Below are 22514 nucleotides of genomic sequence, written 5' to 3' on the forward strand. Positions count from 1 at the left end.
ATTACAATCATTGAAATGTTATAAACAATATTTCATAACTCCTATAGCTCAAGTTAAACGCCAAATTTATTGATACGCTTGCAATAAGCTCTTTACGAAGTGAGGCATCAATTTAACGAGCACATGATTTGGTACGAAAAATTAAATGAGATTTTCCATTAATTTGGGCTTTTTTAATTATCAAAAAAATAAGTTAACATTTCTCCTTATCTTTCTCAGTCATTGTTACGAAAAAAATTTAAATACATTCATGATCACTATCCGACAAATCCTCATCACAGTCGTCATCCACTCAATTCTTCCAGGATTAATAAACTCTTCTGGTAAACCTCGACTGGTAATTGAAGTAATTTCCTTCTTTGAGCCATAGAAATACTTGATATCATTGCATCTGAAGTTAGGAGTAATCTTTTAAACAGGTCTTCATTCGTTGCTATCCAGGAAAATTTCCTTGCATGGTGCTCCCTGAATCTTCTTATGTCCTTATTCCTCGCCTCCATTGCCTCCTCGGACAAGTGGACAATAGGAAGGGCAGCTTCTTTAGATGTCCGTCTTATTGAGGAGCAAGTACTGATGTTTCGTGAAATTGCCAGAAACGATCATGGAAAGGGCTTCTTCGTGGGAGATTTTACTTTGCCTCACATCCTTGGCTCTCCAATTTGATAACACTCGCCGCGCTCTTGAGAGAGTGGTTGTTGTCACCTCATTTATTATTTTCGCCACGAACTCATCACCTTTGCTTCGATAACTCATGGATGCTCTACTGGCGATGTGCTAGCTCTAAGATCCTCCGTTTTCCTTCTCTAGGCCCTTTCACTGGACTTCTCAAATTGTTTAAATAAAGGCGGAGGAAATTTCAACTTCTCATTTAGGCAGTCAGCGAACTTTCTTCTAAAAAACCTGTCATTCCTTTTTCTTTCCTTCCACCGGCGAAGATAATTTGAGAGAAAAAACACTTCTCCGCAATTTTTTTAGGATAACTTTTGAATTAACGTCCTCATCTAACTCTAACTTGTTGCTCCAGCAATCCAATAAGTATTGGTTTTTAAACGATACGGACCCTTTTCCACTTTCAAGAAATTTTTCATGCATCTCAAGGCGCGTGAAAATTTTAAGAGTTATCGAACTAAAATACTATGGGTACTCTTCTTCAACCCCACAAGTCTTCTTTAAAAAGTTCGAGGATACTCGACTTTATCAAGACTCGATCTTCACGCTTGAGGAAACTAACTTTCACGTCTTTCGTTTGGCAAAATCTGAGTAAAACTGAGTTTTGGCGAGAAAATTTCGGGTAAGCGATGTCTAGAAGTAATTTGTGGGTTCCACAGTGTGAGGTTCTCGATGCTATTATCTCCATTTTCGAGGAAATATCACATTTGAAAGGTGAAAAGGCTTACTCCGCTCATCCCCGGTGGCCAAAGTGCAATTCATAACAAGTGTACAGAGAGCGGTGGTCGTGTTTTCCCGATGGGCGCAATCAATAGCCTAGGCCTTTTCGGCCGTCGTTTGCCCTGCATGCGGTTGAGGAGGCCGCTAAGGAGGCGACAGAGGGACAATGTGCCGCGTGAGGGCGAAAACTAACCCGTCTAACGGAAGGAAAGGGTGGAGTAGCATTTGAGGGATTCTTTTTTGTTTTGAATGCATTCATGTTTTACTTACTATACTATAAGCACATCTGCGAACTTTCGTTCCATAAATATATCCTTCCGCTCGAGTCCTTAAGCAATTTTTATGAGAGCATGGGCACGCGTAAATAAAAGGTAAGGTGAAATGGAAACTATTAATGATAAAACGTTCTACGTATGACAACAGATGTTTATTCATAGGGTAAATATTTTTTGTAGAAATAAAATATCCAACAATGTTGAATAACACCCATAAATACTGGATTTCCTCGAGCCCTACCACGCGCCAGCCAGGCCGCCGCACAGTGGGCGGAAATCGGAAAAAGCCGGACAAAATTACAAAATGGCTTTTTTTGAGTTATAAACTTGAAACTTCGCAGGTATACTCAAATATGATTGAAGTTTATTGATATGTACTTCATTTGACATAGATCCTACCCGTTACTGAGATACAGAGGCTCAAAAGTGAGCAAATTTCCATAAAAACGCCCGTCTTCAATTTTCTCTGAAAATCTTCCAAAGTAAGTGAATGGTGAAGTTATGGGTGGATTCTTGCCGAATAAAAAACCACATGATCTGTTAGCATGGTGTATTTTCTTTAATTTTCCGTAATCTTGAAGAAAACAGCCCATAAATTCTTACCGTGCAGTAACAAAATGGCGGATACTGTTTTTCGACGAAGTTTTACATTTAGGTAGAGTTTCAAATAGGTTTTCGGCAATGTCGCGCAGAGTAACTTATATGAGAGCATCGTTTGAAGATTTCTTGAGGTCTTTATGCAGTTTTCTTTGAAATAAGTTTGCGTCGCCGGAAATTACATTGATTTTTCGATCGCGCGGCAGGGTTCTTCTCCGCGCGTCGGGAGTTGGATTAGCCGCGCCGCGGTAAGGTTATTGAAGCTGTACGGGTTTTAACACTCAACATTCACCGTTTTTATGTTTTGCTTCAAGACACCGATTCTCAAATGGTCTATGGTGAAGACAGTGGAGGTTTTTCATGCGATGTACTTGCACGTTTCATCGAAGTTCATTTCGTTATCTTTGGATACGATCGAAGACCATGCTTCTATTAAAAGCGTTCAAACCTCGACAAAGTGAGTTGTTTTCCTGGGACTCATACAAAAAGACCTACCAGAAAGATACCAGCTGAAACCCTATACCTTCTTCAATCACCGATCTCTGACCCTCAGGATTCTAATTTCGAAAAAAGTCGTTTTATGACACCCTGGAGCGGAGCCCTTCACCGTTTTAACGGAGGTATTTCCATGGGAACTTCTAGCTTTTTTAGATGTGCATCATACCCTCAGCTCTACTTTGACATACAGATTTTCATATCTTTACACGTTTACCATGTGTTCCTCCCCGTGTACGCATTAGGGCATTGGATAACCATAGGCTCGACAAATTTATTATTTCTAAATTTTACATAGGCTCCATCCGCCATTCCATAGAAAATGCCACCTCACATTATTACATGACTTGATATCTACAAAATAATATTGGAATTGGTAAAAAAATCATTCACTCGGTAAAAAATATTTGCTCCATTATTTATCGCGGAGGCTGAATTTAAGACAAGGCCCTGATGCTCTGAAATTTCTCAATGACTTCCTGACAAAACGCATTCTATGGCCATACCTTAAGAAATGGGTAGAGAGTTCTCGATCTAATGAATGATTTTTGTGTCGATACAAAAGTTGGCTCGCTGACTCTATAACATTTCCAGAATTTGCTATGCATCACTTTCCCGGTACTTCAACGACAGCCGGTTGAGTATTGTATTTTTGTAAAAATCTATTCCTCTCAAATTGATTGACTAAATAAAATTCCCCCTGTAGCTTCATGCTAAAAAATTCATATTATATTTGCCAGGCATTCCAGGGCGGCCAAAAAAATGTCGCACCTAATGTGTTAGATCACGCAGAAGAAAATTCAAACTTTAAAAACTACTGCCACTACTGCTGAGCTTGCTCTCGCGGCATCTGTGAGTTTGAGAGAGAGGGGAGACACTGCAGCAGCTCACCTAATTGCAGAAATAACAACTACGACCCCTACTCGGGCTAAGAGAGTTCTTTCAAAGTGGAGGACGAGTTAAAAGGTCCACCCTGAGATGACAGTGGAAGAGGCACTGTCATTGATGTTTGCCTCTGATTTGACCAAGCGTCAACATCGGTCGTTTCGTAGGACAGCTCTGAGCCATGGACACGAATTGTATCCCAGTTATGATAGAATAGCGATAGCAAAAAAAGGCAGCTAATAACGAAGGAATTAAAATAACTGAGACCATGTGCGAAGTAAACCTTCAACCACCACTGAACCACACCATATTGGGAACAATAGCCTGCTTAGCCACCACTTCCACCTCTCAAGATTTAAATGGGGTGGTGAACTACAGATTAATCTCAAAGTACGGTTTTGATCGAAGTTCAGGCCACTCTCAATATAAGCAAATGTGGCAACAAGTGGATGCTTCAGATAAATTCCTAGTCATGAGTTCCCTTGTATCTCTTAGTTTGATTAAAAAGCAGCAGGTAACAAAGGCGCTACAGGTAACGACTGAAGTTTCCACTTTCTCTTGGTTAATTACATTTATCTCTAAACTTTTGATAAAGAATTTAAATTGCATCGGAGGCACTTCTCACATATAGGCTCTACAATTTCAGATGCCACTATCTGGGAAAATCCACTGCCGATGTCGACACGATTTTGTCATCCCATCCGCTTTAGGTGAAAAAAAGAGACAAAAGAAGTTACAAAATCAGAAAGACATTACCTATATCGAAAGGCAGGTGGATGGCCTTAATGATTTCAACTCTGGATTTTACACGATTAAGTTCTGTTTACTACTGACCATGATCAACGGAAAAGAAATGCTTACATTGCTTACCTTATTTTCCTAATTTTTTCTTAATCTTAAAATCCATATAATTTATTATCCTACAGGGAAGTATAGTCATTTCTGTTCCGACTGTGGACGTTTGTGGCGCTGATGTAGCGCGAGATAGTGCTGGGAGGCAGTCACGCCTGAACGATGGCAGGGAGAGGTTGGGCAGATTCCATGCTCCCTCATTAGTGACTCAGTTTCAAATGTATTCTTTGTTCGTGGAATCCTGCGATGTGAATTGCAGCGAAGTAAAATTATAGTGATACAGTCCACTATCTTTCATTACCGCAATCAAACATTTTTTGGTCCTTCAGGCCGGATTCTACAAACGAAGATTTACTCTAAGGGCGTGTTGCTACGAGCGAGCTAGGCCATTTCTACGCAGCTCCGACGGACCTTGGCGGACAACGCGCGTTCTCGGCGGCGCTAATCTCCACGCTATCTCCCAGTCGGCGTTATCTCTATCATTATCTCCTTGTCGGCGCCTCTACGCTCCATACTAGGAGGGCGAGCATCTGCTGTTGGAACTCATCGCGGTTCATCGGCTGTGGTGTATCAGCGGCGGGCGGCGATCGTGTAAGCTAAGTCATACGTTTAGTCTGGTTCTTTCCTTGTCCTTTTCCATTCCTTTACTAGACAAACACCTTACTCCCTATTCTCTTAAATTTAAGGATGGATTCTAAAGGCAAGCATATGCTAATAAAGACTCGAGGTTTGGTAAAGGCGAGTTTGACCCGAATGAAGAATTACGTAGATAAGTTTGACGAGGGGTCAGATATCGTCAACTTAAGGCTTCGTATTGAGAGGATGCCTGATATCCTTCAAGAATTCAACGAGGTTCAACGCCAATTGGAATTAGGTGACGATGATGACGATCATTTACAGGATAGAGAAACTTTTGAGGAAATGTACATGGAAGTACTCGCAAAAATGACCTCTATTTTGGAAGAAGAGCAAGCAGGCTCAAATCGTTCGGTCCAACCTTCGGATCACGGTGGAGGTAGTTCACGTTCAAGACAACTGAAGCTACCAAACATTAAGTTGCCTAATTTTAACGGAAATGCAACAGAATTTCGGCATTTCCACGATATCTTCACCAGTTTAGTGTTAAACAATGATGACTTGGATGATATTCAACGCTACTATTATTTACTGTCCTCTCTTAGTGGTGAGGCACATAAACTATTAGAGAACTTGCCCATCATTTCCGACAACTTCAAGGTAGCTTGGGATATCGTTTGTAAAAGGTATGATAATCCCAAACTTATCGCCACAGCGCATATCAAGCGTCTCTTTTCACTGACAGCAGTGAGTAAGGACTCAGTTGTTGACATGAGAGCATTGATCAATCAGTTGGTTAGTAATTACAATGCATTGCAGGCGCTACAATTGGAAATTCCTCTGCATGAAATCCTTCTTTCACAACTTGTTCTTGAAAAACTCGACGAACCTACTCGAAAGGAATGGGAAATAAAAATGAATTCTCATCAATTCGCAAGCTTAAATGAATTGTTAGGATTTCTAGAAAATAAATGTCAGTCGTTGGAAGTGATTAAGGCCAATCAGAACGTGAAACATGCAGTAACAAGTTCCAAGCATCAGGAACACGATAAGCAATGGCGGACAAATGCAAGACAAACGTATTTAGCTGCCAATGATCAGTGTATATACTGCAATCAATTGCATTCCCTTCATAAATGCACAGAATTTACCAAGCGAGGTGTTCAACAGCGAAATGAATTTGTGAAGCAACATTCGCTTTGTTATAATTGCCTCCAACCTGGACATAGAATGAATAAGTGCAAGTCAGGTAATTGTAGGTATTGCGGCGGAAGGCACCACACTCTTCTGCACGAGATAGAAGGCACCAAGGTCGTGTCAAGACAGAAACCTTTTTCCACCAATGGATCACCTCATCATTCACAAAGTGATTTGAAAGAGGACGCCAATGGATTACAAACGAGCAATTCTTATTGTTCTTTGAAGAGAACGTCAGAAACTCAAGTACTTTTATCCACTGCTATGGTCAAGGTACGCGACAGCAGCGGAAAATTCCACACCTGTAGAGCACTGCTAGATTCGTGCTCTCAGTCTCACTTTGTGACAGAATCACTGGTGCAGCGTTTAAATTTGAGGAAAACGAGAAAAAACACACCAATTGAAGGTATCAACACGCAAAAATCTCAAGTGAAACACTGTGTTACTCTACAGATCAAGTCTAGAATTAGTTCTTACAACATCACAGTTGAGTGTTTGGTTCTACCAAAAATATCAGGAGACATACCTTCAACGTACTTGAATACAGCAAATTGGAATCTTCCAAGGGAACTTCCTCTTTCAGACCCTGCGTTCAATGAACCGGGAAAAATAGATTTGCTGATAGGAGCAGATATCTTCTTTCACATTCTCAAACCTGAGCGGCAGATAAGACCAGGACCTTATCCTGTCATGCAAAATACGGAGTTGGGATGGATTCTAGCTGGACGTTTTCATCCTCAGGAGGAGGCAGTGTCACCTTTTCTTCCTAAAAAGACATTCTTTCTTGCAAATGCGCTTAGTCTTGATGATCAGTTAAAACGATTGTGGGAGATGGATAACTTTACACAGCCTCCACGGTCAAAGGAAGATGTAGAATGCGAGAAGCATTTTGTCAACAACACGACCAGAGATGACACTGGACGATATGTGGTTCGGCTACCCTTCAAGGAAAATCCTGAATGCTTGGGAGACTCACTGAAAATGGCGACAGTGAGACTTTATCATCTGGAAGGACGTATTGACAGAAATCCTAATCTACGTGCAGACTATGGAGGATTTTTAGCCGAATACGAAGCACTTGGACACATGAAGGTCATTCAAGATGCGGATTGTGCTAAAACAATTTCTTGCTACCTGCCACATCATCCTGTTGTGAAGGCTTCTAGCACAACTACAAAGACAAGGGTAGTTTTCGACGCATCTGCTAAGACAACTACTGGAAAGTCTTTGAATGATATCTTAATGGTGGGTCCAACGGTTCAACAAGATCTGCAGTCGATTATACTTCGATTTCGGATTCACCAAATCGGGTTCACTGCAGATGTAGAGAAAATGTATCGACAGGTACGAGTAGATGAACAGGATTGCAGGTTTCAGAGAATCTTATGGAGAAACTCTACGACAGAACCTATAACAACCTTTGAGTTACAGACAGTCACCTACGGCACATCGTCAGCACCATTCCTGGCAACTAGATGTCTGCAACAATTAGCCCAAGACGAAGAAGGCGATTATCCAAAGGGAGCAGAAATCCTTTCTCATGACTTCTACGTAGATGATTGCATATCCGGAGCATCGAATCTCAACGAAGCTCTTGAATGCCAAGACCAGCTCATTAAACTATTGAAAAGGGGTGGATTTAACTTACGCAAATGGTGTTCAAATCATCCAGCATTACTGGAATCTATTCCCATAGAACTTAGAGAAGTGCACCTTCCACTTCGTCTGGACAGTCAAGACAAGGTGACTACTTTGGGTCTTCTTTGGCATGCAGCAGCTGACCAATTTCAGATCACCAACGGTCTTCACAAATATCAACAATCAAGATTTAGGAACCATACCACTAAGAGAACGGTGATAGGAGTCATTTCTTCCATTTTTGATCCCTTGGGTCTTATAAGCCCAATAGTGATAACTGGCAAGGTTCTCTTGCAGCAACTTTGGTTAAAGGGAATAGACTGGGACGAAGAACTACCGGACGAAATGCTACAGCAATGGCAACATTGGTTCACTCAACTTCATAAAATTGACGAAATCTTTATTGATAGGCTAGCAGTTGCAAAGGGAAGCCTTAGGGATCTTCAAATTCACGGTTTTTCAGATGCTTCCGAGAAGGCATATGGTGCTTGCATCTATATTCGATCAACCAATGAAAGGGGCCAGACAAGAGTTAAACTACTTTGTGCTAAGTCAAGAGTGGCTCCAGTGAAACGGGTCTCGCTTCCACGGCTTGAATTGTGCGCAGCTTTAGTGTTAGCACGTCTATTCGAAAAGGTGACTACTGCAGTTAGCCACATTAAATTCAAGACATTTTTGTGGACTGATTCTACGGTGACATTAGCATGGATAGCAGCGTCACCAAGTAAATGGAAAACATTTGTAGCAAATAGAGTGGCAGAGATACAAGAAAAAACGTCAGACGCGCAATGGTGTCACGTTTCATCAGAAGATAATCCTGCAGATTTGATTACCAGGGGATTAAATGCAGATAACCTTACCCATAATAGAACATGGTGGAACGGACCTTCCTGGATTCGCAGAATGCCATCTACATGGCCGAACTCAGGTAAACAAGTAATGACAGAAGAAATTCCAGAACAGAAAAAGGAAAGAAAAACCTTCGTAAGCTTGAAGGTTCAAACGTCTAGTATCATAGAAAGGTTTTCTAGTCTGAGGAAATTACAACGAGTGATGGCGTATTGTCTACGCTTCAAAGAGAATTCCAGAACTACCCGTGTAAGAAGACAAATCGGTGAATTAACTCAGGAAGAAATAGAGAAATCACTTCAGCTTTTGATCAAGATGGCGCAGTACAGTGAATTCTGTCAGGAGATACACGACCTGAAAGACAATGGGGCAGTTAGTTGTAAGAGCAATTTAAAATCCCTGAATCCAATCTGTTATGAGGATGGAATTCTACGGGTAGGAGGCCGATTGCAGCATTCCGACCTTCCTTTTCAACAGAAGCATCCTGCTATTTTACCACAACGACCCAAACGATCCCTCTCCATTAACTCCCGGCCATTTTCTCATTGGTCAACCCATTACTTCTATCCCAGAACCAGATCTAATTGACGTAAGAATTGGCTTGCTTTCTAGATGGCAGCAGATGCAGCGGCAGTTGCAGCAGTTCTGGAAGAAGTGGTCAAATGACTATTTGGCTACGCTGCAGCAAAGGAACAAGTGGTCCGTAGTCATAAAAAACCTTAATCCGGGTGCATTAGTAGTTGTAAAGGAAGACAACACACCTCCTATGTCCTGGAACCTAGGTGTTATTGAAATAGTTCATCCTGGTGTCGACGGACTTGTGCGTGTGGTAACAGTACGAACCAAACACGGAACATATAAGAGGCCCATTAATAAGATTTGTGTTTTGCCTTTAAATGAAACTGATGTTTAATTCTAATTACATTGTATTTTGTGTTATTAAAAAATGGGCCCTATATCCATTTTTTGGCGGGCGGTATGTTCCGACTGTGGACGTTTGTGGCGCTGATGTAGCGCGAGATAGTGCTGGGAGGCAGTCACGCCTGAACGATGGCAGGGAGAGGTTGGGCAGATTCCATGCTCCCTCATTAGTGACTCAGTTTCAAATGTATTCTTTGTTCGTGGAATCCTGCGATGTGAATTGCAGCGAAGTAAAATTATAGTGATACAGTCCACTATCTTTCATTACCGCAATCAAACATTTCGAAATTAAGAAAAACGATAGTTTTAAGTTTGCAACACACTGAAGGACAGCTGAATCATGGGGTTCTAAATCTGCGATGCAATAGCGTCGGGCATGAATAACTTAGGGGATGTAAAAATATCGTTCACCTGATATCGATAAATATTCTGTTGGTTTGTGTACGCTGCACTGCCCCATATGATTTTCTGAATGCATATTGGATATGTCGTATCGATTGGAATTTGAACAGTGGCATTTGATAATTTAAATTTAAATTTATTTTAGTCAGGAAAGGAATGCTAAGAAAATTTTCAGCTAAAATAGATATTATATATTAAAATAACTATTTTGAAAAAGATGTTCGGGGATTTGTTCAAAAACGTACTTACAGGCAAGTGGAAGTTAGAAATTTCTACGCTCCACAAGCAAATTAAAATCACTTTCACAAATTCTGCGCACTCAAGAGAACTTAACTTTCCTTCACCACAGTCAAATTAGAAATGAGGGTATGATACACGTTTTAAAATATCAAGAAGTTCCCGTGGAATTGTCTACCTAAACTACCCTGTCTTCATCGTATCTGCTTCAACAACTTTCTAGTGCTTACTGTAGGTGCAGAACATGAGATTGTCACGCGATCCATAATTTTCGTCCATAAAATTTTGATTATTTAGTTGCCATCAGTAATCTATGTTCATAATTAGTAATTTTAAGTCACTGAACACTGCATTATTAGCCATCTTCTTGAACATCTATTCATCTCAAGAGTAAAACATTAGATTAATTGACGCTTTTTGCAGTTCGTTATTTGTTCAATTTGCCGACTTGGGTGGCGGCGGGGTAAAATGCTCGTTTTTCAAAGAAGTGTCGGATTCTAGTCCCGCATGGGTAAGTTTCCTTTATCAAGCGCAACGTTGTCGCAGAATAATTTATTCACGCCATTTATGTCAATATTGATCCGTCGGCACGTATGAATAAAGTATGAATTTTGTAACGTAAAGCTAAATGTGGAATAGTATTTATTCAAAAAATTTGAAAGAAATAGATTTTTATAAAAATACCAACTCCCGTAGAAGTATTGAGAAAGTAATGCAAAGCATATTCCGGAAATGTTATGGATTCAGCGAGCCAATTTTTGAAGCGACACAAAAATCGTTCATTTTTTCGTTCCCATGGAAATACCTCCGTTAAAACGGTGAAGGGCTCCGCTCCAGGGTGTCATAAAACGACTTTTTTCGAAATTAGAATCCTGAGGGTCAGAGATCGGTGATTGAAGAAGGTATAGGGTTTCAGCTGGTATCTTTCTGGTAGGTCTTTTTGTATGAGTCCCAGGAAAACAACTCACTTTGTCGAGGTTTGAACGCTTTTAATAGAAGCATGGTCTTCGATCGTATCCAAAGATAACGAAATGAACTTCGATGAAACGTGCAAGTACATCGCATGAAAAACCTCCACTGTCTTCACCATAGACCATTTGAGAATCGGTGTCTTGAAGCAAAACATAAAAACGGTGAATGTTGAGTGTTAAAACCCGTACAGCTTCAATAACCTTACCGCGGCGCGGCTAATCCAACTCCCGACGCGCGGAGAAGAACCCTGCCGCGCGATCGAAAAATCAATGTAATTTCCGGCGACGCAAACTTATTTCAAAGAAAACTGCATAAAGACCTCAAGAAATCTTCAAACGATGCTCTCATATAAGTTACTCTGCGCGACATTGCCGAAAACCTATTTGAAACTCTACCTAAATGTAAAACTTCGTCGAAAAACAGTATCCGCCATTTTGTTACTGCACGGTAAGAATTTATGGGCTGTTTTCTTTAAGATTACGGAAAATTAAAGAAAATACACCATGCTAACAGATCATGTGGTTTTTTATTCGGCAAGAATCCACCCATAACTTCACCATTCACTTACTTTGGAAGATTTTCAGAGAAAATTGAAGACGGGCGTTTTTATGGAAATTTGCTCACTTTTGAGCCTCTGTATCTCAGTAACGGGTAGGATCTATGTCAAATGAAGTACATATCAATAAACTTCAATCATTTTTGAGTATACCTGCGAAGTTTCAAGTTTATAACTCAAAAAAAGCCATTTTGTAATTTTGTCCGGCTTTTTCCGATTTCCGCCCACTGTGCGCCGCCCGCGTCAGCGCATTGCATCATTACAGTTAAATCAATGCTGAGGTCGGAGTAGCAACTAGTAGCAAAAATTTTCTTCACTACTGCGTTGCATATACTTTTCCCTTTGTATTGGTGCAAAAGACACCGTGCATTCACTTGCCTTTCTAAACGATATTGTACATTTTATTTGAAAATTCGGGTAAAAAACACTAAAAGTTACAAAATATATATAAAATAGTAAACATAGTAAAATCCGAATAAAATTTATGTCTCACTTTGTAATAATGTTTATGTTTGTAGTTAAAAATGTTTTGGCCAAATATATCGCGTAAAGGTTGTCCTGCATGACGCTGAACTTCCTCAAAATCGACCGATTTCACGCAACTGTGCTTTTTACGGTGAATGCTCCATGTTTGACGGATCACTGCAGCCGCTCTGATGAACAAAAATACTAACTTAGTAGTGTATTATATAGTAGTGTATATAGTAGTATAAAAAACGACTTTTGGCCAGCTTTTTTCGATTTGGGACCACTGTGCGTCGCCCTTGGGCGCAGTTCAGTGCAGCATGAATCATCAGTCACCCTGCTAAAGTACGTATTGAGATAATTTCAGGTTTTTTCCACGTTTTACTTCCTTACATATGCTTGTGAAGAATGTTGTTTTTCGAACATTTGCAAACAAAAGAGTCCATCAAACATATTAGTATCGCTAGTAATTTAAAAAAATATAAATATTTATTCGTTGAGAAAAAAATTCGAAAATGTGCATGTGGAAAAATTAAGCATAAGTGCAAAAATTTAGAGTGAAAAAATTTGCGACACAAATTCGCTCGTATTACGCGTTCCAATGCACGCACACATCGTGCAGAGAAAAGGGAAAGCAATGGGATATTGCCCGAAAGCAAATAACTAATTTATGACATGTTAAAAGCTGTCATCGTAAACTTAAAAATACTTTTGCGCCATTCCAGCACGAAAGGCCCTGGAAAATTGAATAAATAGCGTCATTTAACTTTAATGAATGTAATTTTGAGTGGACTGAAGCTGCTATGAGTCTCCTAAATTCCATGTGTGTTGCATTAAGCGTGCAATACTAGCACTATACGCACACAGATATCATTGTCTTGTGGTCGGACTATTACCACCGAATACCCTAAGAAAAAACAAAGCGCCCCCTTATCGGTTGGAGTTATGTGTGTTTGCTTATCCACAGCCGCGCCCACATACTGTCCACACGCGCGTAATTTTCCCGCGAAGGCGGCGTCTCGCGGCGTGGGCCACTCGGCGCCCCTGGTCCTCTCTCTAACCTGGCTGCCCCAAAGGACGCCCCGAAATAACAAGCCATTTCCCCACTCTTCTCCGGGTCATGGGGGGCAAGCAAAGGTGTCGAAATGAATGATTTACAAATTAGAAGCAAGTGCATAAGTTCGCTTCTACGGAGATAGAAAAATAAAACTAGCCTACCTGTGGAAAGCGAACTCAGATAAATGGTAGTTTGGAATTCAAAACAAAAACGAAACGACTTTGCAATTCTACCATACCCGAAATTTGCATCTGAACGCCAGAACATTCTTTAAATTCAGGAAACTATTTCCTTCATTGATTTTTCAACTCCTTTCTTATAAGGAGGTAATCCTCCATTCTTTACTTTACTTATAAAATTATTTGCCAAAGCCTTTCCTTTCCATTCATTTCTATGGGCCATTAGTTACAAACCGAACCTTACTGTTTTTACCGCAAAAATTTCTCCCTCTTTAATAACTACCGAATATACCTATAGCGGCTAAAAGATCCCTTTAATATTCTTCTCTGTATCTCTTTCATTCTTACTTTCCGTCGATAGCCAGTGGACCACAACTGTCACACTCTCAGATGTTGTTCCTCCATTTCCCCTCGGCTTTCAATATCACTCAACCACTCTTTAGGCTTCTTTAGTCGTTATCACTTTTTACCGAGAAGACATATCTTCAAACAAGCCACTATGTGGATCCATGGTAAATATACATTCTTTGAAAATATGATTGAAAAGAATCCAAGAAAAACGTTAGTAGAAAATTCTGTCTGGAATAAAGGAATGGTGGAAAAGTATTTGATTCGTCAGAACTAAGAGGCTTCCATCATTATGAAACAGGTATTTTATTATTTGTATCACAACCTGTAAACATTAACAACCGTTAATTAAATCTGGTAATTTATTTCACAAAATATATTTTTTAAACTTTCAAAAAATTTGTAAATGAAAGAGTAAGTCGCTTCAAATTTCGTTCCGGAAAATAACTGTGCCTGCGTAATGGATTCAAAAGACAGACTCAACAACATGAAAGCGATAAAGATGAATTACCAAAGTTATTGTGCTATAATTTGATATTTTTTTTTAAAGTTTTATGGTTTAAGTTTAGATAAGTTAAAAAAAATTTAATAAGTATAATTTAAAGTATTGTTTCCACAGCACATAGAGCTCAATGAAAACCTATCCTTTCTTAACACTATATACGCTACTCGTAGAACTTTAACTACAAAAACAGAAGCAAATAATGCCAATATGTACTTTTTCCATAATTTAGAGAGCCTCTGCCAACATTAATTCATAAAATATATTACAGTTTTAAATCCTATGTACATAGTGTATGTAAAATACATCAATTACATGCTGTAAAAAGTACAGAAAACTATGCAAGTAATTGGTTATCGGCAGCTATCACATAAGAGAATAAAAATATTTCAAGTCTCATGTAAACATCTCTGAATGCAAACGTAGTACTATATCATGAATCTTATAATCAGATTGCAATGTACAACGTCGAATAGAAATTAGGTTGTTTTTATGCACCAAATATTAAACCAGAATTTCAGACAGTTCCTCTCTGGCTAAAAAGGACCCCTATCATCCGGGCGGAATCCAAGCGCGCCTCTCCAATGGAACTGATTCCAATATTATTATTATGGTATTCTACCGATTAAGGTAGGTTTCCATGGAGAACTGATGAAGTGATCTGGGAGCCTCCCTTTCCTTCCAGAACTGACTTCTTTAATTCACTGTAAGGCCTACTCTCTTTCAATCTATCTAAAAATCCATTTCTTTTCCTTCCCCTCCCTCGTTTCCCTAGCATTCTACCCTCTAACACCTTTTTCAACATCCCCTCCCCGATAAGCACTAACTCCATCCATACTTTCTGTCTCCCCCGTATCTCATCTAAAAGCTGTCTCTCCTCGCCAACCATAGCCAGCACTTCGTCGTTCCTTTTCCTCTCCGTCCATTTCACCCTCTCCATTATTCTCCATACCCACATCTCGAATGCCTCCTATCTTCTCTCGTCTTCTTTCCTCAGAGTCCACGTTTCCGCACCGTAGAGAGCTACACTCCAAACCAAACTCTTCACTAACCTTTTCTTTAAACTCTTACACAGCGATCCTCTCAGAAGCTCCTTCCTGCTCATGAACGCCTCCTTCGCTAATGCTATTCTCTTCCTGATGTCCTTACTACTGTATCCGTTTTCCTCTAACGTACTGCCTAAATAGTTGAATTGCTTAACCTGCTCAAGTTTTTCACCACCCACCTTTATCTTGAGTCTCACATTCCTCGCTCGTGATGCTTTACAAAACCGCATAACCTTAAATACCGCCGGATAAAATCAAAGCATCCCTAGGAGCCATAAATTAGACACGCTTGCATAAAATTTATTGCCAAATATCACCTCAACGGGTGTGCGATAAGTAAATAAGCGGGAAACATCTTCGCAAAAACACGCATTATTCATATCAACTTGACATAATTATTCCACCGAATTTCCACGAAACTCTGAGCTCATTATTCATTTTCAGTATGTTTGCACTTCATTAATCTCTTTTTTGTTTAGGTACCGCATTCCCGAATGAGACCTTGAACAAGCTATTACTCATCCATGAACCCTCCGAATTTACAGGGAACACCAGGGTAAACAGGGCCAGTTCCTAGCCATTCAAGCGACTTGATTATTCGTTCGTCGAAACTTGAAAAACATTCTGCTATAAATGAATATAGTTAAGTCTATTTTCATTCTTTTATATTGATCATCAGAATGTGAAATGTGTAAAGCATAAATTGATGTAATTGTGTGAATAAATATACAGTAGAAATACGCTGATAACAAAGGTGCAGTAAAAATGAATTTCTAATGTTCTAGAAAAAAGTTCTAATGACCTAAAATCCAATTAGCCAGCCAATTAACCTAAAATCATACTAGAAATCATGAAATATCGTAAATCAAAAACATTGTAAATCTCGAGCTAACATCTTCATAAATAATATCCCCTAGTGAATTTTAAGGGTCACAAAATGTGAAGCAATTCCTTCCCGGCGAGTTAGTTTGCGTTCAGTATTCTAAACCTAAACCGGGGCCGTTCTAGCGCGTATGCCAACTGTGCGTATGTTCTTTATACCCAATGTACTCGATAGACACAGCGTAGATGCGATGCAAAAGCCAATTAGATTACGGAGACGCCAAATTTTGAAATTGTCAGATCCATTAGGCCTAACGATCCCTGGCGTCTACCACGTTTCCTGCGAATGTGGCCAAATCTACGCAGGAGAGGACGTTACCAACCGGCCCCAAGGACTATGGGAGGCATTTTAGGCTAGGGCAGCCCAATAAGACTGCACTGACTGCATACCATCAATAGGGACTAAAAGATAAGTCGGAATCAATCTGCCCTTCCAACAACTTCTGTTACAAGCTTTTTTTGGAAGACATTGAGATCATACGCAATAGTTTACATTGAGACACGGGGAATACACTTAGCATTGCGTGGAATTCCACTTTATAGAAAATAAAAAATGGTATAACTCCTGCTTTTGATCCGAAATACCCAGATCTTTCCGGCCGATCAGGTTTAACCTTCTTTGTAGCAGACGTATATCGTTACGTACCAACGTCTTATGCTCAATCAAATTTGTCAATTCACCCTAATAACGATGGATGACTCGTTCGATGAAACGTTGGAGATACGCAGCTGATTAAACGGGTGGAAATCCCGAGAAGTCTCCAAACATTTACAATCACATAGTTCATCTGAAGTGTAATCCTCTTTTTCACGCGCGACGGAGGATCACTTTGACTGAATAGATGCACTCACACGCTAGTATGCAAATATGCACATTTGTGCACGGGTTGTTATTTGTCTTTCTCTCTCATTTATTGGTGGCTGGTAGAGTTTATGCTTGTATATATCGCAGTTTAATGCTATGATTAAATGAAATCTAAATAAAAATCAATTAACCTTCTTTCCCTCGAAGGAATACTATTTGACACGAATTTGCTACGACAGACAGAATGACGTCCTCAAGGTTAAGCTTTTTCGCAACCCCCGATTAACATCCTCGAAGTTCGAGTTAATGCAGGGGAAAGGAGCTGGACCCTCTCAATCCTTGATGTGTGAAACATTAAGGGAAACAAGTTGATGCGTAGTTTTCCGCGGCGTTGTCTAGATGATGTCTCCATGTTCCTGGGTTTCACCGCGTAGATTTTCTTTGTGAGGACAGTTTCGCCGGTATTCCAACCGGCGCGGCGTCTTCAGGTCGAAAACCTGTCGTTACAAAGAAAATCCACGCGGTGAAACCCAGGAACATGGAGACATTATTAAGGGAAACATACTTGATGTCTGGATCCAATTCCTGTGTTCAAACACCTGCGGCTAACAACTCTGGGGTGAGCTCTACCCTAACATATACAAATTTACTTTCGGGCTGAATCACTGACAATGAGTGTATTATATAGAGGATTTTCAGATAGAATCAGCAATAATTCATGAGGCGGTAGGGGAGACAATCGTGAGAATTATTTGTCCGTAAACAAGGGACAGCAACTCCTTAGTTACTTACCCATGGCAACGCAAAAAATGTTTGGATGCACTTCGCAGTTACCATGGAAACCCTGGCTACGGCCACCCAAATTTTTTTATATGCACTTTGCAGCTACCATGGAAACCCTGGATTTTTATGGGCATTAAATAATTAAGTTTGGACGAAAATGTGCATTGTAATTGTCTGAAGCTATTAATCTCAAAATGGGTGAGGTGAGACTGTGCAATATTCTTGTTGATACAAATGGAACGAAACCCTTAGGGCGGGCTCGCGGGTTACACTCCTACTCCTGCCGTGTAGGGCAGGGTCTATAAGCGCGAGCTTTTTACCTCTGCACCCAGAAGGGGGAGGACAGAAAGGAAAAAGGATTGGAGGCATCGCCGCGATGAGAGCCCGACGATACCTCCAGGGAAAGGACGGGGGAGGAAGGGAGGGGACGAGGAGTCCCGCACCGTCACAAAGGCGGACGGGCCCTACTATTAGCGAAACCAAGCATACGCAATTAATATTCTACCAATCCTAGTAGATTTTCCTACGAGGAAGAAAAATCTATCGATCGAATCGGTAGATAGTCTTGTTGGTACACTCTCCAAAATTTCGATCAATTATGCTCAAAGATTGTTTCAGACAATTACAATCGCAATTTTTCGCCCAAACTGAATTATGAAATGCCCTAAAAAATCCAGTGTATAAAATAATGTTGAAAAGGCTGAATACCCAAGAAAAACAGTTTCCATGGTTACTGAAAAGTGTATCCAAAGAAATGTTTGCGTTGCCATGGCTCAGTAACTAAGGAATTGCGACCCAATATTTATAAACAAAAAATGTTCGAGAATCTCTCCCCTATCACCATCGGAAGCATCGCACATTCCTCCAGAAAAAAAAACCTGTCTTACTGAGTGCCGGGGACCATCCCTTACCAAAATTTATATGCGGCTTCAGAGTGATGTGATTGTTTTTTTAACAATGCAGTGTTACATATTCCAATGCGAGTGTTAGGGCCCAATCAGTGCACAATGGCTTGATAGATTATAAATCAATACGAGCCAGCGGACGAAGCAATCAGGCCGAGTCTCTTCCAAGTCGGGCGAGCTCTCTTCGCTTCTCCCATTCTACCTGCCGCGCCTCCCCTCTTTCTCGCCGAATCCTTTCTCTTTCACACACACACCCCTTGAGTCCTCACCCAATGACAGAGTCCCAATCGTTCCAATCCAAAGCATCTGTCTCAACCCGTGTTCCCGGAAATGACGGAACTTCCCGTACTGCCAAACCCCACCTCCCATCCCCCAAATGCCTACTTTTCCTTTCTCATAAGACGAAACCTCTCCCCCAACCATAGCAACACCTCAGAAAATTCTGCTTTCTCCGACAAAGGGAGGATAAAAGAAATGCAAGCGGGAAAGGTTTGTTGATATAACTGCGAGAAGGGTACACTTATTGGTTATTACTTTCACAATCCGTACTGTTCAGCGATCTTTTAAGTAAATTTATTTATCGATGTTCTTATTTATATTATTTATCTTCATCGCCCCGAAAACAGCGCATTTAAGGCCTATACAGCGTGGAATTGTAGCAAATAACAACCGATGACGATCATAAACAAAAACAGTGTTCGATCTGCCCAGGCCGGATTCGTACTCGAAAACTTCGCTGTCAGCCTAGTACTTCTCCCAACGCCAAAGAGACCGACGAGAGGCCGAAACACTTAAGATGAGTACTAGGTATAAGTACACAGAAGTACTCAGCTTAGACCCACGTCCGAGTTTAAAAGTAATAATAATAATAGTCAGTAATAATTGTTTATTACTCCAAAAAATAAAAGCACAGAATAGAATTAATTACATAAATGGAGTAACTTTAGTTAGCCATTAAGGACAACCTGTTTTTTCGCTAATAAAATATCTAACAATTATTCAATCTCCGCTGCTAGAGACTTTCTTATAGTAACGATGATTTTTTATTATATTAATTTATATCATTATTATATTATATTATAATACAATACAAAGCTGTGTTATAATTCTATAAAAATCTGTACACCAGCGATAAAAAAATCAACATTACTCTTAGGAATTCTCCAACACCAGAGACGAAAATGCTGGAAAATATTCAAAAGGTGTTGCGGGTCTACCTAAAATGACAAATAGGCATTCTTATCTTTTTTTAGGCTAGAGGACTTCTTGGTATGATGGTCATTAGTCATGCTTTGGTTATGAATATTTCAAAAGTAACGATATCAGTAAATCATGATAATTTAACAGTTGCAACTGAATCCTAATTACTGAAACGTAGCTCACTAAAAATGCATTTGTTCGTTCAGCCAATTGAAGTTTACAAAAGAGTTTTGCCTGTTGAGAAGCACGGTTCGTATACTACAGTATAATGTGCAACTCATGGAAAACATTGTACCAAAGTTATCTAATCGGGATGTATTTTCTTGCATATTTACCCTACTGAAATTGATGCAATGCCATTTAATATATATCTTTACAATAGCTCTCAACACAGTTAATTTCATTCATATTTAAATGTGTAATTTAAACAATACTTAGCAAAGGTTTAAGAGAAGACAGAACTAAGCAGAAGAATAATTCAAATTAACGCGAAAGTGAACGAAAATCAAATCGTCCGAGCGAGTTCAGAAATTTATATCACGAATTCCACAACTTTCACGGTCCACTACAGCCCAATGAAATAATGCAATCTCAAACATCTATTCCACAATGTATTTTACTTACTCTATCAATGCTAAATACATGTATTTGGGATGTTCTGAGCCCTTCATTGCCAAATTTAAATTATCGTTAAATTGCAACCACCTCATCTCCCTTACGGGTGTCGGCCTCATTTTTTTATAGCCAAAGTTCTTATCTCTTGGCCTTCCTCGGAGAAGTTCTCCTTTATTTTTTCCCATTCATTGCATTTTCCAATTCCTGTGTCTGATTACATTGCCAATTCACAGTGTTCTTTTCATGCGCATTTTTCTCCACACATGAAAACGTTAGAGCAGGTGGTTGAGTGACATATTTCGATGCAATTACTGTATAATTCTCAGACAAACGAAAACCTGCAGATTCACTGGCGCATGATGTCAATACATTTCTGTCACTTTACAGCCGCGTCGAGATGCCAATTGTTGCCAAATAATTCAACGCGGACACGAGCAGCTCGAGCAACAGTGGGTATCCTGACCGCGCTGCAAACACGACAGAAATAAATCGATAAACCGAATGTAGTTCAAGAATTATTCAGCAATGAAGTTGGTATCACTGGAGAAAAATGAATGCAAATACGTGACTGTATCCATAAATTTAGCGCTTTACTAACTTTTACTTACAGTTACCACAAAGTGCTCACTAAAAGACGCAAACTCAGACACGCAGGGAATTTCTTGTGAATCACACTCACCTGGAAAAAGAAAGAGAACATGTTAGTAACTCAAGTACTCGCAGGTAGATAAAAAATATATATTATCGATTCTTTAATTACTTTTAAATACCATGTTCATTGCACAGAGCCTGATGGCAATCCTTCCTCACGTATATGTTTTTAGGGAAACCATATCCTGAATAACGTGAATAATTGTAGTCCTGAGAAGAATCGTGTTGGTGTGGTGGCTAGAGAGTTGGCTTCTCATCCCGTGGGCTCGGGTTCAATTTTCAGACACTGCCTGATCTCTGCTTTAATGTTTTGTGGAAAATATTTCAAGCGCAACGCTCCGTCTGTCGGATGAGAAGTTATCCCGCATTACTACGAGGCATTACTGCAACGTACGAAAATACATGCTTTCTGGCATCAACGCAGACTGATTACTCAGGAATTTACCGCAACCCGGGAAAGAATGGAAGTAAATTAATAAATTTACAGAAAGAAAATCTCCGCTTTATGAAGCCACACTGAATTATGCTACGGGTAGAAAGTAATTATAAAGGAATACATAAACCCCCAATTAGCTAACATATTCGACCGTAATGTCTCTATGACGGAAATATGATATAATTAGAGTGTTAAATGTCACATAATAAACTGGGCATCGGTCTTAAGATTCGATTTCCAAGTGGTTAAGGCATTTTAGTCATAGTTCTTATATGTTTTTGAGTGTTTGACATTCACGCAAGAACTTTGGAAATCAAAGGAAATTAAAAAATAATAATAAACTTGGAGGGAATATTTTTTCACAAAATCACTTTCGAGGGAATAGACGGCTCGAACCACGGAAGTAAAAAAGGGACTGTTAACTCCAACAGTATTTTGTCAGATGGAAATTAATCGGAGAAGAGGAGGATAAAAAAAACGTTTTTTCAAGGCTTATAGATGGCGATTGTCGAAGAAATTGGTGTTTTGCAGTACGCAGATATTAAGACGCCACGGAATGTCGATGAAAGCCGCTATCTGTTCACTCTTAGCGCAGAACCTTACCTTCTAAGTTCCAACTTCACCATTTAACCAGCTCCGGATGGTCACTACCAATTCCATGAAAACTTGAAAGGAACAAGGAAAAAATAACATGTTTCCCTCATAGCTCCCACTTGCTTATGGCTGCTCCTAACCACAACACCTCACTCACACCCCTCACTGCGAAGCAAGTCGACTGAGCCCACGCCATTATTCCTTC

General features: G+C 39.9%; 1 protein-coding gene across 1 annotated transcript; it reads left to right on the forward strand.

Moving 5' to 3' along the window:
* The first annotated feature begins 6299 nt into the window (after positions 1-6299).
* LOC124162471 lies at positions 6300-9666 on the forward strand. Its single transcript, XM_046539013.1, has 2 exons — positions 6300-8518; positions 9366-9666. Exons 1-2 carry the CDS (start codon positions 6300-6302, stop codon positions 9664-9666), a joined length of 2520 nt encoding a protein of 839 aa, XP_046394969.1.
* Positions 9667-22514: the final 12848 nt, after the last annotated feature.

The sequence above is a fragment of the Ischnura elegans genome, chromosome 7 (assembly GCF_921293095.1).
Source record: "Ischnura elegans chromosome 7, ioIscEleg1.1, whole genome shotgun sequence".
In the NCBI taxonomy this organism is placed as follows: domain Eukaryota; kingdom Metazoa; phylum Arthropoda; class Insecta; order Odonata; family Coenagrionidae; genus Ischnura; species Ischnura elegans.

Excerpts from the sequence above, each read along its gene's own strand:
- LOC124162471 (XM_046539013.1), top strand. The coding sequence starts at position 6,300 with ATGAATAAGTGCAAGTCAGGTAATTGTAGGTATTGCGGCGGAAGGCAC. Across the intron at positions 8,519-9,365 it reads GAATTGTGCGCAGCTTTAGT|ATGGCAGCAGATGCAGCGGC; the intron begins GTTAGCACGTCT and ends CTTGCTTTCTAG.